Here is a 17,738-nt window from a genome sequence, read left to right on the forward strand (position 1 = left end):
CCACAGCAGGAAAAGGGAGCCTGAGGGAGGCCTTGAGTAACAATGACCAGCCGGTTGACCTCTAAAGTGTGACCTTGAGTTTCCAAACCCTGCCCAAAGCAGCAATCATGGCAGGGGAGGGGCTGAGGCCAGGGGGGACGCTCCAGGCAGGGCAGGGAATGCCATCTATAAAAATAGATCTTCATTATTCTGAATTTTCCACAAATAGTTTCAAAGAACAAGGCATCATTTCATCTTAATGGCTGGCGTGAATTGTTTTGGGCTGTGTAGTGGAAAAGCCTTGCCTTTTGGCAGCATGGCCTCAGAAGTGGCCTGCCTCTTTCACCGCTCCACACCACAGGGACCACATATTGGCACATTTCAAACAGTCTATTTTTAAAACCTCCTTTTGTTGTTGTGTGAGTACCTCAGACTTCCGCTTCAGTATATTGACCTTAAAAAACACCTCTGACAGAGTTCCAAATGCTACTTAGTTTCTTGTTTGAGGTTCTGCTTTTCTGGGCAGCGGGTGTCTGATGTGGAATAAAATGCTGAGCCTGTAGATTACATACATTATCTGTCATTTTGTTTTTAGCCTCTCTTATAAAGTGAAAGAGGCATATAGTCTATAAAATAGGAACTCAGTAAACTTGCTCTCTTTATGTCTGAAGCTGGCGCCGCAGACAGATGTGTCCTAGTGCGCCAGCCTAAAGTTTAGAACAGACGATGTTCAGCTGTGTGTGGAGGCTGACTTGGTCATATGAGGGTGACACCTTTCAGGGTTTGTCACTAGTACCATAGGCTGACCTGCCAGTAAAAATTCCCTTAAATGTACTGACATAAAGGATCTAACCTATAGATGTAAGATAACACAACTTTCTTTCCTGATATGTTTTCTCTGTTTTTAAAAAAAGTTTCCAAAACAGGGAGTGGGGGGGGGGGGGGGAATTTAATAATAGGCATCTTTATCCAAGGGACCAAATGTTTAGAAGCACCGCAGGGTCTCAGACCGATGGTCTCATGCATGTGGTTGCTGAGGGCAACTCTTCATGGTTGATCCTCAGAAAGAGAGAGAGAGAGAGAGGGAGACGGAGACTGAATGAATACCCTGACACTTCGCTTACTCACTCCTCTGTTTCAAAAACAACCCCCACCCTCTCTGTTCCAAACACAGGGAGGGGAGAGAGAGAGAGAGAGAGAGAGAGAGAGAGAGAGAGAGAGAGAGAGCAAGAGAGAGAGAGAGAGAAAAAGAGAGAGATGCCTATTCTTCTACCCTCTCCCAGCAAGGACCGCCAGCTAGGCAACTATTTTTAGCTTCACCACACACTATTTTTAGACCACTACCAGTTTTTGAGGCATTTATTAGAAAAAGAGTACATCAAATAAAAGAGAGAGGCGGTGGTGGTTGTTTGGGGGGAGGTTGTGCTTTATTTTGACCATCCAACAAACTAGTTTTTATGTGGTGAATTCGGAATACGTTGCCAATCACATGGAAGTGTTAGGGAAACCTAGTGACTAAAAGTGAACACATTTAGAAGAAACCATATTGCTTATATCTTTGCTCTCTACTTTTTGCCTTAATACTCTAACAACGTTATATCTGAAGCTCCAAGTCCAAACCGATGAGGACGTAGCGGGTGTAGGCAGGAAGTGAGGAGGACAAAGGCATGCCTCTGTTGGTGGGATTCATGACACTTTGAACACCGAAAAGTGTTTTACAAGTATGCAATATGTGTTATCTTAGCTTGTTTGTTTTTACCACCATTTATTTGTGAACTCTGTAAAATAACTCCAGAGCCAACTTTGCCATTGTTGTTAACACAGTGAACATAAAGTATGAACGGAAGGTAGAGGTGTGTGAAAAATTATTGACAGTGGCACTATTTCTCTCGCCTGCCCTTCTACGTGTAATTAATATACACTCAACACCATATACTAACTAGCAAGACTTTTTTTTTTTTTTGAAGATGTGCTCTACACGGGCTGTCATCAGTCTTTATTTTAACAAACTGCTATACTGTTAGCTTGCCAATGTCATAAGGTTAATTTACTTAGTCAGTCAAAGCAGCTTCAGACCTTAATCCTCAGCTCACAAGGAAAAGCAAGCCATGTTGTCGATCTCTCCGCCGCTAGTAAACACTGAAGCACTGTGATCACCGTGGCAACCCCACCCCTTACTTCCACCCCATGTCACACCACATGTACCCTATCCTAAAACCTCAAAAAACCTCCACACAAAATTACTGTGGACAACTGTAGGACAGGAGATATGATATGACTCCCTTATTTCTCTTGGATGCTGACACATGTTAAAGTTGTAGAGGATAAATTAGTGACGGCATTCAAGCCAGAATAATTATAAAGTCTTTGAGAGCCATGAGAAGAAGTCATTCAGTGAGCTGATCAACACAGAAAACTCCTTAAGGCTAATGTTCTCCATGCTGTTTAGAAACCAAATAAGCACATAGAATAGCACACATGCTGGAAAATATTTTCACAAGAGCGAGGCAGAACATGAGCACACTGGCACTTCAGAGAGGGAGATCACATGTCCTGTTGACTCGCAAGAGTATTATGAGAAAGCAGAGAAAAAGGCATAAAAGTTAATAAAGAAAGAATTTTTTGAGGTAAATTAGTCTCCGTAGTATTTAGAATGTGTGGAAAATCGTATTTTATTGCCAAATGAAACATTGTGCATGGCATGCAGTAAACTTATGTGGATATGCTACTGTATATACATTACTCTTCCTCTTTTTGCCGTCTCTTAGACATACCTGCCTGTTTCACGTTCTCTTTGTGTTTCTTTATTTTCATCTCTTCTCTTCCTCCCCCCCAACCCCTCCCTCCAGTGGACTGTCACTGGGCTGAAATCACACCTGTGCCTCTCACACATCTCAGCACACGGGTGAAACATACGCCGGGTGAAACATGGTGAGGGAGCTTTGCTGAATCTCATTAGCCAAGCGGGTAGTCATTAACAGAATGACCTTTGGAAATAATTACCAGCCTTCCTCCCTCCATCCCTCTTTCCCTCCCTCCTTCTCTTCTCACACTCATCCATCCCTCTGTACCTCCCCTTCCCCCTCTCATTGAGTAGTTCCTTCTAGGTGAGGACAGAGGGAGAGAAAAGAGAAAAGAAGGGAGGGAAATGAATTGAGGATAGATGGGGAGGCAGGCTTCTGCTGCTGCTGTTTAAGATTACAGGGTGAGCTGAACTTTCAGATTAGGTTAATCTGCTGGAAATGGGATTGTTCAATAGCCTTTCCTCTGGCAGGTAGGCCAGCAGGCAGGTCAGCTCAGTACCAAGAGCCATGTGCCATACCATGTGATACTTGAACCAATGGCATAAGAGTGTGCTGTGCTGGCTGAGGTCATCACAATGCCGTAAACTCTGCAGGGTTCAAGCCAATTGTCACCATGTACGTATGCAAGCATATACCCATGCGGTGAAGTCATCACTTACATGCTCAATAGATTATACTGTATAAGCACATACTGTACACACCTATAGCATCCTTTGCCTCCTTCTACTCATGTATATCCAGGTATTAAGGAGATATAGCACCCTATCACAGCTCACTAACTAACCCTTTACTGGTTTCACAAACCTGTGTTCTTTGTTTCAACAGAGAGGAAAACAAACACATTGTGGAACAGGGATTTGGCACAGCCCAAGTGTGTTGTTGGATTTGGGGCCGTTCAATCACACAGCGAGAGCCAGCCAACACCGCTTAGGTTTGAGCTTGATCTCCAATCATCGGGAGGAGAAAGAAAGGACTCTTTCATATGCTTTTGAAATGAACAACCCTCATACTGGCATAATAAGTCACCAATAAGAGCTCAAAGTGATTGTTCTTCAGGACAAATAAAAAGTGAGGAAAAAGGAGAGATGGATCTATTTTCTTGTCATTTCCCAACATGGCTTCCCATTCCTCCTCTAATGTCGTTCACATGTCCAGGAAACCGGCCTGGCAGACAGCGAGTATAGGAAATCTATCTGCGTGTTTGACTGTTTTATCTGGAGCCAGACTCAGAGTGTACTGTAGACCTGCCAGGACGACACACTTGGACCCCGCTCGGACATTCAGGGACAGAGGATCTGCCTCTGTGTTTGCTCTCAACAAGCTACCAGAGACTACATGAGCTTAGATGTCTCTTTGAACAATTAGCATTTAATTGATTGTGTAAAACTTGTTTGTGTAACAGCTGATAATGCTGTGCAGTACATGTTTTATTACAATCTCTTGTGATAAAAGAGGAGTCTCTGCATGTGTAGATACTACTGTATCCGACATGACTACACGTGTGGCTTGGGATTAAATGGAAGCATTCAAAACATAAAAACAAAACAAACAAAAAAAAACCTTAATTTTAATCTGTGATTTGAATTGCCACTATATTCACGTGATTATTATGGGTTTCTGATCATGCATTGTGAATGTGATAATAATAAATAAATAACTTGTAGCCATTTTGATTAGTAATGCCTTTTTTGTTTTACCATTTGTGCTTAGAGGAAGGTTAGCTTTGGTGTCTTGGTCTTTTGCTTTCACAGATATTTGTGGAAGTGTCATTCCCAGCTGAGGCAGTTTTCAAGTGAGTCATCAAGACCTTCTTTACCACTCCTCTCCTCTCTCTGACTATCTATCTTTCTCTCCCTTTCTATCCCCCTATTTCTGTCTCACACACACACATACATCTGTTGACCCATAGTTTCAATATAAAGCAAAAAATATTCTGTACGTTCAATGAAAAACTGGATAAAAAAAGAGAAAGACAGAAATAGAGAAAAAGAGAGGGAGAGAGAGAGAGAGAGAGAAAAGCCCTCCAGCCTCTTGTAAACATGCTGTAGCTAGAGAGGCTGTGCAACGCTCTCAGTGCCACTCTCTCAACAACGCTAATTATCAACCAAAGACATGCTAATTACATAGAGCTTTATTGCTAATGTAGCAGGCCTCTATGCCAGCCGCCCACACTCTGAGCTCCGCTCCCCTACCTCTACCTCTCCTCCCACTACACCTTCAGGCACAGCAGCAACAGAGGGAGAGAGACGCATGCATTTCTGTATACTTCTAAAGACAAGAGTGTTCTACAAATTTGAAATTAGATATCACATATCAGATGTCATATTTAAGGTCTTATTGTTCCTCTGTGGGGGAACCCAGATTTCTTTGACACCCCTAAATCCAGCCCTTCATTTTGTTGTTGACCTCCCCCTTATCATCCTGCCATCTCAACAGGAAGTCCACTTCGCTCCTGCCCCCCACCCTCCACCCCCCAGCTCAACAACCCACCCACGTTCCTGCACCTGTGACGTAGCCTAGCAGCGGCACACAAGGCTCGGCAGGAGAGATCCGAGCCCCGTTCCCCTCGCTCTCCCTCCCTCTCCACACACCCTCCTCCAACCCATGCTTAACGTGCTAGTGTCAGCCCTGTGGCCAATCCCGTTAGCACGCTGCAGCTAAGGCTGAAGGCCTCTTCAGATCGATTTCTCCCGCTGTGAGTCGCTCAGAGAGCACAGAGCCTGAGTCCTCCAGGGATCACAGTGTAGGTAATGCTCCACAGCTCTCTCCCCCACTAGGCTCTTTAGCGTCTTCCCCTGACACGGCTGTTTACACGTTAGCCATCCTCTGCTCTCTAATGGAGACACAGTTAAAGAGAGAGCTTCAAAGCAGGGAGCTCTCGTCACAGGCACTTGCTGAAACATGTGACAGCTCTTCATCGGGTTCAGCTGGGGCAGGCTAATACACTCACTATACAGTGGCTGAAGGGCTTGGTGCATAAAGGATACCAGTACTTATAGCACATGGGGGATATGAGTGGATGCTAAATGGGTTAATGTAAATGATATAATGCATAGAGGATTATTTTTTATCCCTTCTGATATACTTGGATACGATTATTGCCACAAACTGTGGCAATTCATATGGATTTCTAATCAGACTTAAACTAAGCTCTGGGGACACAGAATAGAAATAGCTTTGCTGTTTATTTAATGTTTTACAGTTGCAAAACATATTGTAGCTCTGAGAAAACTGATTTCATGTTTTGAAAAAGATTCTAAGCATACAAAGTTACAACCTCAGTCACATTAACAATTTAAAAAAGGCTCAATAATATGAATAATAAGAAGGGAATAAGAGCATATACTGCATTGCAAACAAAAGCTATTATGCTGATTTATTTGTGCTTCTAAATACTGTCCATGATAATGCAGCCAGTCCACTCTCTTTGCTTTCATCATTAAGGTTAGCCATATGTTGAGTGCTGTATCACTTGATGTATGAGTTACATTAACACACTACATATCTGACTGCACCAAATGGGGATGGCAATGGAACAAAAGCAATGATAACAACAGCAAAGTGCCGTTAAGTTTGTAATATATGTATTTATGCTGTTTTTTTGAACCACTAAACATAATAGTAAACGTAATATGAAGGAAGAGGTAATTATACAAAGGGAATAATGTTAGGCCAAATCTCTTCCAAAGCAGAAGACATTTGATATAAATGTGCAAATTCAAATGGTTTGTAGTCAGGGGCAGAGTGCCATCTGGAATAGCAGGAGTGTTCCCGGTGGGCCTGTCCACCCGTGGGCGGGCAACAAGCCCAGCAACACCATTATGAAAAGATAAAAACATGTCCCATGCTGTTTGATCCGGTGTTAGACTGGCCAGCCAGATCCATAGGTGCGTGTGTGGCAGGAGTATACATTCATTACATCTCATTGGTCCCCACTTTTCTTTGGTACATTCTGTCTTTTTAAATGCTGAGCTGACAATGACAGACTGATGGTCTTGTGCATAATTTGTGACCGAGCAGAACTACCACATTAACATTATGTTGCCATCAGGTGCCTGTTTAATTACCTACTGAGCATGCATGAACAATAAAAACAAGGGAGAACATATGGACACATTTGAGATATTCTATGACCTCTAAGTCGCCGAATAATATACATACAGTACAGTATAATGAAGATATAATAAATATATAATTAAAGCTTTATTTAAATATTCTAAAATCTAGGCTATGTCTCTAATAATTTCCTACTTGTGTTTAAATTGTGAGACAGTGGGTGGAGTTTGTCTATTGTGAGTCATGAAACAGACTATTTTAATGATGAATTACAGAAAACATGTATGAAATGTGCAGAGCTTCAATCATTTTCTCTTTAATGTAATGTTGCAGGTGTTAAAATGTCTAGTTTTTTTATATTCAAATCAGTATAAATATCATATTGTTTCAAAGAATTCTTGTAACAAGCAGATAAAGAATACTGAAATACTACACATGACATTTTCATATAGTTGAAAACTATTATTTATTCAACATTACTTTGTGGGACAGGTGCAGTTTGATCAGCAAGCATGGCGTGAGGGTTAATGTGTGTGTGCACAAGAGAAAGGGATAAACTCTGCATGAATGCATGCATGTCTGTGTGTGTGGCCCACCAGGTTTGTCAGATCTCCAGTGTGAATGTTACATAACAGGTTCACATTGAGAGCTTAAGGATCCTGGAGGGTGCCAGCGTCATTTCCTGCTTTATCTACCTGCCTACTGGTTGGCCTGACAGTGCTGTTTACGATCACCTAGAGCCACACTAGCGACATGTGTCCAAAGCGAGTCAGATCAACATCCTACTCTAAGAGCCACATCAATGGTGACAAGACACCAGGGGCAGGTGATTACACACCACACGGTGTCTGAAAGGTCCACATCAATGAGAGGCTACCTCTTTTATGTTGCAAAGTACACACAACACGAGGCAATTTAAATAAACAGGGGAAATTAATGAAATACTGTAAGTCTTAAAAAAAGTTTTTTAAAAGTCAATGATACTTGAACTGAACCCTTGGGGAAGACCGGCAAACTATGGGAGCAATTATTTCTTGCACTATGTTAGGTGTTAAGACCAAAAGAGAGAAGTAAGGGTTGCTGAATGAGTCACAAATGCTGTAACCATCTGTCTGCTTGTGCGTTTCTGTGTGTTTGCATGAGTGTGCGTGTGTGTTCCCGTGCATCTGTGTGCGCATGCATGTGTGCCGTCTGTGTTTTCTTGTAACTTACCTCCACAATATCGGAGTTGGTCCTGCTCTCATGGGGCTCGTTGTACTCAGTGTATTTAAGCAGGACCTTGTCCATGTCTGTACTGGCATACTGGAACAGCTTGTTGGTGCTATTGAAGATAATCAGGGCAATCTCACAGTCACACAGCACACTCAGCTCATACGCCTTCTTCATCAAGCCAAACTTTCGCTTTGTAAATGTCACCTAGGAGAAAGAATGAGATGAAAAAATGTTAAGGATCATGATTACTTGAGGTAATAACAACAGATTGGAGATTTATTTTCACACATACGGTTTCACTGAATGTATTTTTTGTGGCACCCCCTCTAATCAAATCAAGCTCTTTTTCTGACTTGTAGTAATCTTTTAATTATAACAAAAAAATCCCCCACCCCTAGACCTGCATGCTGCAATGAGGGAATAAGTAGGAATCTGACATGATGCGTTTTTCTCTTTAAAGTGAGTTGTTCTCTGAGAAACAGCATTAAAAGAAAGTGAAGTCTGCTGATGGAACAACACCCCCTGACTGTAACAGTCCATCCACTATACCAGGAAAAAAAAGAAAAAAAAAAGAAGCTGGGCTTACATTTAGGGAACTGAAAATACTCTGTCTCAGACAGATAACGGTTAAGAAGATCAGTTATTGCTTGTACATCAAAGCACACGAGGTTCATCATGGAACATATGTCAAGTTAAAATGGTCCGAATATGCTTGCTCTCCCTCCCTCCTTTACATAAAACAAATACACATACCTATAACTATTTTAATCCCAGAAATAGCTGAGGCATACTATTTTTTCACAGTGACATTAACAAACATTCTTCTGTTGCCATGTTGCCCAATTAACCGCCTCTCATAGTGTATAACAAGCCATTGATATAAATAACTAATAGGTTCCCTGACTGTGCTTGAAAGTGTTTGTGAGTGCTCAAATACTGACGATGTGCTCAACTTAAACCACAAAAATCTTCTTCTCTAATGGGGACTTTTTTTTTCTCTCTGTGTTTGTGGGTGTGTGCATGTGCATGTGTTTGTGTGTGAGAAAGGCCAAACACCAGTACCTCTGATAAGAGAGGCATACAATTGCCCACATTGTCAAAATAGAACAGCCTCTATTCCTCTATTGTTTGGATCAAAACTAGAGCAGTGAAAGTGAGTTAATTCCAGTGAGCTGCACCTGGTTTCTTTTTCAAGCCATGTGTACGAGCTCTTTGGCAGTATGGGAAAATGAGAAAATGTGGCACTGCGAGTTTCCCTCTTCCCGAGCAACACTGCTTTTTTTTTTATTGAAATTTATTTTATTTTCTTCTGTGACTGTGTATATTATTTACATCGGAGATCTGTATTGACAAAGCTTTTTACAGAGAGGAAACACTGCCAGAACTGTGCCCAGCTGGAATGATCTCAGTTTGTTGATTAACTGCATGTTTGTCTATTCTCCTCTGACACTTAAGTGGGCCAAAAAACACAATGAAAATCTCCCAACACTCAGTTAAAGTGTTCTGCTCTGAATACGATACTAAAGACTATAACTGTAGGCTACAAAGACCCTCACAAAATAAGCCTGTAAAGAAAAGACCTCTGTGTGTGGTAGATCAGGGTAATACATGAATAGATTTGTGGCATAAATCTATCATGCATTGCCCTTCACATTTTCTCTTTACAACTTCAAGACCTGAAAGAGGAGATAGGCTTGAATGGATATTGATAGATAGTTTTGGATTTCCTGAAATCATATCTCCCAGGATGCACCAGGGAAACTGAATATCAAACTATCTATCGCATCCACCCTGTCTATCTCTCCGTCTCCCTCTCTTCTAAGAGTGGGTAAAACCTGGCATGAACTGCTGTATCACGAACCAGCTTCCCTCCTTAAAGTTTTCCAGTGATGTCACCAAACCATGCCAAGCTATCTGTCAGACAACAGAGGCTGAAACCAGAGACGTGGACGGCCTTCTAACGCCTGACAAACCAGTGTGTGCCATGTCAGGTTCTGTACCTCGGCACAAACACTCATCTGATTCACTGACGACATAAGGAGAAAAAAGCTCCCCTGGGCTCTAAATACCATGCTGACATTTACACAGTCATACTGAAATGTGGGAAAAAAACAAGCCTCATTCTTAACGCTGGAAGATCAAAAGGCATCTTGTGACAATAAGAGTAATTGTCATATCCAACCCACTTGGAGCTGCACTATCCAAAACTGAAACGTAAGCATGCTAAAGGGGTCTGCCAGCCTTACAACTGCAGGGCTACAATACAAATCGTACATGAGCAAGTAAATAGGATGACAGGCTGTAGGACATAAGGTCAAAGCGGACTATTCAGGAACATGACTTGTAGAGTGTTGTCTTCCCCTGGTGTTTTGATGCAAGGGGCACCAGGGGCAGACACAGGACACAGCTAGCTGCCGGCCCAGCTCCGTTATCACCCACTCACTCACTCTGTTGGAACCATTAATGTTTCAAAAGGTGGCACGTGGCACACACAGTGGGCTGGGTGTGAGTCCCAGAGGTCCAGAGTGTTGCCAGATCTCGCGAGAGAAACAAGCAAACAGGTCTATGGAAACGAACCCAAACGAAGTGATTTTACATTTTTCTCTAAAAAAGTTGAGCAAAACCAAGTGGCCAACAAAAAAAATGAGGAATGAATAAGTGAATGAATCAAAATGAAAGTTAAGAAGTTCAATATAACGAACTGGCTGAGTAATTATATCAGTGAAGGCAAAACAAATATATCTTGTTGGCCTTTTAAACAACCTTAAACAAGTACACAGACAGGGCCTTTGACTGGCCATCACAATTAATGTAGCTTTGGAAAAAAACTTGTCTCTTGCCCTTGTCCTCTTTCTCTTGTCATCAGCTCTGTTCCTTTGTAACACACAAATCACACGCACACACATACAGAACCTTAATAACTTTTAGCCTAGTTCTGTTCCTGTTTGTTTAATCAAAAAAAAAAACCCTCCCCTGCTTAGCGTCCTAGTCTGACACTAATAAAAAAGGTGCAGTAACAGCACTTACGTTTTTTTTTACATTTTCACTTTATTAGACAGGCATAGTGGAGAGAGACAGGAAGGGTGGGATATAGAGAGAGGGGATGACATTCAGCAAAGGGTCTGGGTCAGAGCTGAACCCAGGGTGCTGCAGCAAGGACTCTGCCTAACGTTACGTGGTATGCGCACTAACCGGTGAACCACCAGGGCACAGCTAAGGATTTAATGTTGGCTAGTACATGCGTGGTTCCGAGAGCAGGCAACTTAGCTGGAGCTCAGTCAAACTTTATTTAACATTAGATATATACGGAGCAAGCCTAAATAAGCATCTACATTTTAGAAACAAGGCCGAAAAAAATGTAACCTGCGTCTACAAATATTTGTAAGTGACTTTACAGAAAAAAAGCCCAAAGTTGCTTATAATAAGCAGACTTGGCAACTGTGGCTGCAAGTCTCAAAGGGGAGGTCCACATGCTGAACAGATTGCTCACATATTAGTGGACCAATTGAAAACATCAGGACAACCACACACACACACACACACACACACACATAAAAAAAACAGCAGTGTAAAGTAACAAGCAACTTGGAAGCAGTGTTAATTCTGTTGACGAATAATTTTTGTCAACGTTTTCATCAACAACATTTTTTCACTGACAAAATCCAGACGATAACTAAATAAAAACTTATTTATGACGACAAAAACTATGACAAAATCTATTGACACTTTCTTCAGTGGATAAAAACGAGATGAAAATGAGCGTAGGTAGTTGGGAAGAGATATGGATAAATCTCACATTTGATATCAAGGAAAACAAAACCCTTTGTAAACTGCGTGGAGCAACAATCACCGGTAAAAACAATGAATTTGAAGTAACATTTGCAGATGAGTCATTCCAAAATTCATGCAAATGTAAGCAGACTGTTATTTTTCAAGCTAATGTTATTTTATCAGCTAACCCGAGCTGGTGTGTTTTTGCTCAACTTGTAACACAATACAAGCTAAAAGAAACCACCGCTGTCCTGTACTGATTAGAGAAGTAAGTTGCTAATCTTAGATCGTAAATTAAAAGATTGATTGACAAGCTAATGATAATAAGTGTAAAGTTTCACTGTTCTCAAATTGAAACAAATATGTAACAAACAGAAGAAAGCACGTCTAAAGAAATGTTTACACTAAGCTTTCAGTACCACACTGACAAATGAACTGTCAAATAAATATAATGATGAATTTAACGTTCATGTTAACTCGTTACTGTTACTTAACGTTAAACATATGACATGTAAATAGAAATGTAGTATAGATACAACTTGGAGCTGTATGTGTGCGTGTAAATGAGTGAGAAAGGGGAATGGGTGAGAGAAAGAAAAGCTTTTTTTATTTCTTTTTTTTCCCCCTTATTCAACCTCACAGATACAGAAGACCTCTGATTACTAGGATGGGCAAATAAAGCTAATACATCCCGGCAGAATATTTCAACAGCTCTTCTAAGTGCTTCTAAGTACAAAAGTGACTCTAAAGAACAACATACCGAGGGGGACGGCATAGCAAAATGGATTGGGCACACAGAATTACCGGTCACAACATCAGAAGATGAGGATTTTGTTCTATTGATGGAGACATTAGAGTATATCTAATTATTCAGGGAGACTAAGCCTAGTACTCATTGGTGTTATTTCAACCCAGTCTCACATCAAAATGTGTAATAGCTACGTTGGTCCACAGCGTTAAACGTATTAATTTCATAATAAGGGCTCTTAAATTATAGGAGGCCTACGTTTTGGGGGGGGGTTTTTTGTCTATTCTTTTCCATTGACCTGCATCCACGTCACGTGACTTTTTGTCTCTTTTTTTGTCCGTCTCGGCATTGAAATGCATTTTGATAACATTTCTAGAGAGTAATGTGCATTTTATTTTATAATCTTCATTCAGTAAATGTATATAATATTTAGTTTGTCAGTTATTATTATGACGATTTTTTTAGGCTTTCTATTATTGCTATGGTGGTTGCTATGGACGCTGCTATTGTTGAGACCATGTAGTTGCATGTTGTTTGAATCATTCTCCTTGCACTGTGTAGTTATCTGAGCCCTTATGTTATTTGTGTTATTTTACGTAACTTTTTGATGATGTTCTTTCAATAAAAAATGTAGATTTTAGAGCACTCCATGTTCTGAAAGAGCATTGTGTTGTGGGTGTTCGACTACTGTTTTGGGTTGTCTGCTGTTGGTGGGCTTCATTCCATTTCAAATTGTCACCTGTCGGCCGCAACCTGAATCCAAACGCCACTATCTGTGTTAAGAAAAGGTGTTTTGTAGCCTGTGATTGTAAAACGTGAAGTTGCTTATTTAAATTATATTTCCAGGAATATGTGTCTGAGGATAAATCATCATTAAAATTAATTCTCAAAATTAATTTTCACCAATTTATATATTTAAAATCTGAAACAAATGAAAAATAAATGTGTTTACCATTCCCTTAAACTCCTCAGTGTACTCTCGATTCAGTATTTACAACTTTTTCAATTCTAGGAAAAACATTAATATTTCTTACAAACTACAGTTCCCTAAAGCCCTGCCATGCAGCTTGATACAAATCAGCACCACAGTTGTAGTTCTTCTGGTTTCCAAGTAGGGTTGTAAAATAGGATTGTAAAAAGATAAATCTACTGAATATATCAAACATCTAGTACAGCTGAACTAGTAATTTTACTGAATGATTCATTATGAAAATAAAATGCACATTTCTCTCTAGAAATGTTATCAAAACGCATTTTAATGCTGAGACTATCTTTAAAAAATGCATTTTTCACTGAGAATAAAAGGAATGTCCACCATTTTTTAAATAGAAAAGAATAGGCCAAAAAAAAGGTATCTCATCATTTTAGAGCCCTTATTGTGAAACTAATATGTTTTGCGCTGTGGACCAATGTAACTATTACACATTTTGATGTGAGAGTGCGTTGGTTATGTTGTTATTGTCTGAGATGGTCTTCTGAGAAAAAGCAAGGCCATATTCTTGTTTCTTTTACATGAAGATTAGTATTATTTGATTTTAAGATAAATAAAGACATTTTATGGCCCTCTCTAGAGCTAGTGTTTTGTTTGTCCATTCTGGACCACTGTAGAAACATGGTTGTGCAACATGGCGAGCTCTGTGTAAGAGGACCAGCTCCCAATGTAGACATACAGGGCTCATTCTAAGGTAAGGAAAACATAATGATTCTCATTTTCATGGGATTATACACTAATTAAAACATACTTATGAATATTATATTCCATTTCTGCCATGTCCATTCCGCTAGATGTCACTACATTCTACACACTGGTTCTTTAAAGAACAACAGTAAAATCCAATCAAAGTTGTCTTGAGTCTCACACTTTAAATGAGGAACTGTACATGTATTTATAATTCATACATAGATGAGACAACAGGAAGAAAAGCTTTAACTGACCAAACAATAACACCTACATTTAATATCACACAACACCCCCACATCTCAATATGACACACACAAAATCACATACATTAATAATGTTATGTACATACAGTATGGCCACAAATACACAGCCGGGCAGTGCATGCTTGCTTGAACAAGTACAAATACACACATTTGAAAAGACAGTTGGCTTGTACATAACTGCTATCTTGGTATACTGGTGGAAACATCATGTAGGATGTGCTAATTTGTATCTCAGCTATGAAATTTTTATGTTCAGTATTCAGTTTCACCGCTTGAGGTAAGTCTGTCGGGATTTCATGGCCTCACATGACGGTGTCATGTGACCCTTTTAGCCCATCAACATTCAAGCTGTTGATGTCACCACTGGTCTTTCCTGTGCAAGCTCAAAACAGCTCCACCGGTCTACACAGCAGCTGTAAACTCCTCTGGACCGGTATTCTAGGAGCCACTGCTCTGTTCTCTGAGCGTGTAAAAACAGATGCTATGAATGGCACATTACCGGCATATTTACAGACATATGCCAGTGACAGGCCCTGAAAAAAATGCTAATTATCAAAAACTGAGAAAGTTTCTCATTATTGAAAAGCTTATAATCTATGTTTATAAAATATTATGACATTTAACTTATTTTGTAAGCAACACAGTAAATGGTTGAACATTACAAGTTTTACTGTTCCATTATTTTTTAAATCTTTTTGTATGTAAGGGAACTAAACATCACAGAGCTGACATCACAGTTATTTATATTTTATTTCTAATTTGAATTTGTCCAAGCACCTATAATTCTGATGTCTCTGGATTAAATTGAACAATATTGATTTCTTTCGTTGAATTCTGTCCTTGTTGTTAAACCAAAAAACTTGTTGTAAACCACGTATATATCAGTGTGGGAGTAATTTTGTTTCCTTGGTTAGTGGGTGCTGTTAGACACACCACCATGTTAATAACAGAGAGCATGACGTCACAGCACATTTGCAACTGTGTGTACTGGTAAAAGGGACCAGTATGAGTGTGAGTGTGAACCCAAGTGTCTTTTCACAGTAAGTTGGTAACTGAGGTGTGAAACCTATCACAAACAAAACACACACACGGAAATTTTGTAGACCATTTTTTGGAAATTGTTGAGGTCATCACGTAAGCTAAATCATGACATAAAGGGAACCTTAACTTTCAAACTAATTGTATGGTTCTAGGACAGTCTTCTGTGTGAAGTGCTTATAAGCTACAATTATCACCCTGATACAGAAATTCTTCTCATAAAGATCTCAATATTCACTCAAAAATTTCACTCAGAATTTTGGCCGGAACATCTCAAAGTCTTCTTGAATATTGGTGCTTGAAAACCACTTAACTATCAACACTATCAACACAAATTTCACAGCACTCAACCTTGTAACAGATAACTGGAAATGCTCAGGGGCAGAGACAGTTCAGGGGCATAAGAAACACTACGCAATTTTCCTTTGAAATTTTGGAGCATCCATATCTACTCATAATATATACACAAATGCATATATGCTGTTTGTATATGTATATATGTGTTATATGCACTATTCCACTCACTCATAGGCGTAAGCACAGTGAACATACACTGTAGACTCATAGTGACAAGTTCTATTCGTTCACCCCTATCCTCCTCCACAACCCCATCCCAAGAGAGATTCAGATGCATTCGTAAACAAATGCGTTCAGACACTCGCCTATACACTGTAAATACCTGAACATGTTACCAATTACATCCTAGAGCCTCTTCCTCTCGTTCTTAATTTTTTTCCATTATCCAATTTTAATAATTTAATTCATCTTTCTTCTGTTTACTTTTTTATCTTGTGCATGCATGTTTGTGTGTTAATATGTAATTGTATGCACACAAGTAGTATATAAAGGATATAAAAATGAAAATAATTTTTGCTCAGCACAAATGACGCGTCACATTTCCTCTTGCAAAAAGAGGAGAAAAACGCCCGGGATAAACAGAGGGACGAGAAGAAAGGAGGGATAGTGGCTGATTCTCTGCCACATGGGTGAGAGGGGAGACAGAGAAAGGGGAGGAGGGAGGAGAGAGGGGGTGGACGCACAGGAAGCACATTTGTATGCATTTCCTCTCATAACAGGAAGAGGCCAGTGGCTTCCCCTTCACAATGGCTTCGCTTCTGCTTCCCACCTCCTGCCTGCTTCCCTGGGGGAGGAGGAGGTGGAGGAAGAGGAGGAGTGGAGAGACAGGCACCAAAAACTGCTGGTTAGAAAACCAAACATGGCCGTGTGGGGACACATACACACACACACACACACACACACACACACACACGCAAGCGCACACACACACACACACACACACACATACATGTCATTCAGCTATGGAGCAGCACAATTTGTCTTGAGACAAACACTTATCCCATTGTCAGGGGCCAAGCAGGAAGACATGGGCTTACGCAAAAGGAATAAGAGGAGCCCAAGACCTGGGTCTGAACTCTGCCTCACAGCCAAAGAAGCTGTTAAGAGGGGCATTACAACAAAGAAGGCTTTGTCCCACCTCTAATATATGCTATGCTCTTCTCTCTCCTCAAAACCCCACTTATCATCCTTTTCAGTGCGCCTTCATTATACAGTAGGAGCAGGAGGCAGCAGACTCCAAATATTTCTTCATTCAGAATCTGAATCGAGAGTGTCCACTTGGAGTATTTAAAAGCTAACCTGTGAAACTGATTGAGTGGTGTCTTAATTATGCCAATTTTAGTTATAGCTGTCTTAAAATACATGCCAGTTTAGATTGTTCTACTTACCAGAGCTAGTAATTACAATTCAGTACAGCACTGTAATGGCTGGCTATGCTCCTTTTCTGTATGTTCCTGTTTATGCTAAAAACCACAACTGGAAAAGGATATGCCCACTGGCTGAAAAAAAACTGGATGTTACATTGCAAGGCCAAACTTAGTGGCCGGAATGACAAAAATAACTTGTTGTCATTCATTTGCGGTGGATAAACTTTTGTCGTGGCACTGAGGCTAACAATGTATAAGGTGCATCGTTTTCACTTTTCACCAGTTTTCATCAAAAACACCCAGACTTTTTTTTTTCTTAAAAGGAACAGATTAGTTTGAATTGATTTTCACACAGATTGTATGTCCCCACACAACTAATTGTTTTAGTGATTTCTGCAGCAAGAAGACCCTATTATCCCCATTTTTCACTAAATGAAGTCTGCGTAGAACAAGCACAGCTCA

The 17,738-nt window shown here is 40.3% G+C and overlaps 1 protein-coding gene across 13 annotated transcripts in view; it reads right to left on the reverse strand.

Annotated features, from left to right (window-relative positions):
* Positions 1-17,738, reverse strand: part of mef2cb (myocyte enhancer factor 2cb) — a 75,917-nt gene that overhangs the window by 22,404 nt on the left and 35,775 nt on the right. For all 13 annotated transcript variants that reach the window (XM_042421837.1, XM_042421845.1, XM_042421842.1 and 10 more), the window contains one exon: positions 8,052-8,255. In XM_042421837.1, coding sequence (XP_042277771.1) covers positions 8,052-8,255 — 204 coding nt within the window. The remainder of the gene's footprint in view (positions 1-8,051; positions 8,256-17,738) is intronic.

Source organism: Thunnus maccoyii, chromosome 9 (genome assembly GCF_910596095.1).
Source record: "Thunnus maccoyii chromosome 9, fThuMac1.1, whole genome shotgun sequence".
In the NCBI taxonomy this organism is placed as follows: Eukaryota; Metazoa; Chordata; class Actinopteri; order Scombriformes; family Scombridae; genus Thunnus; species Thunnus maccoyii.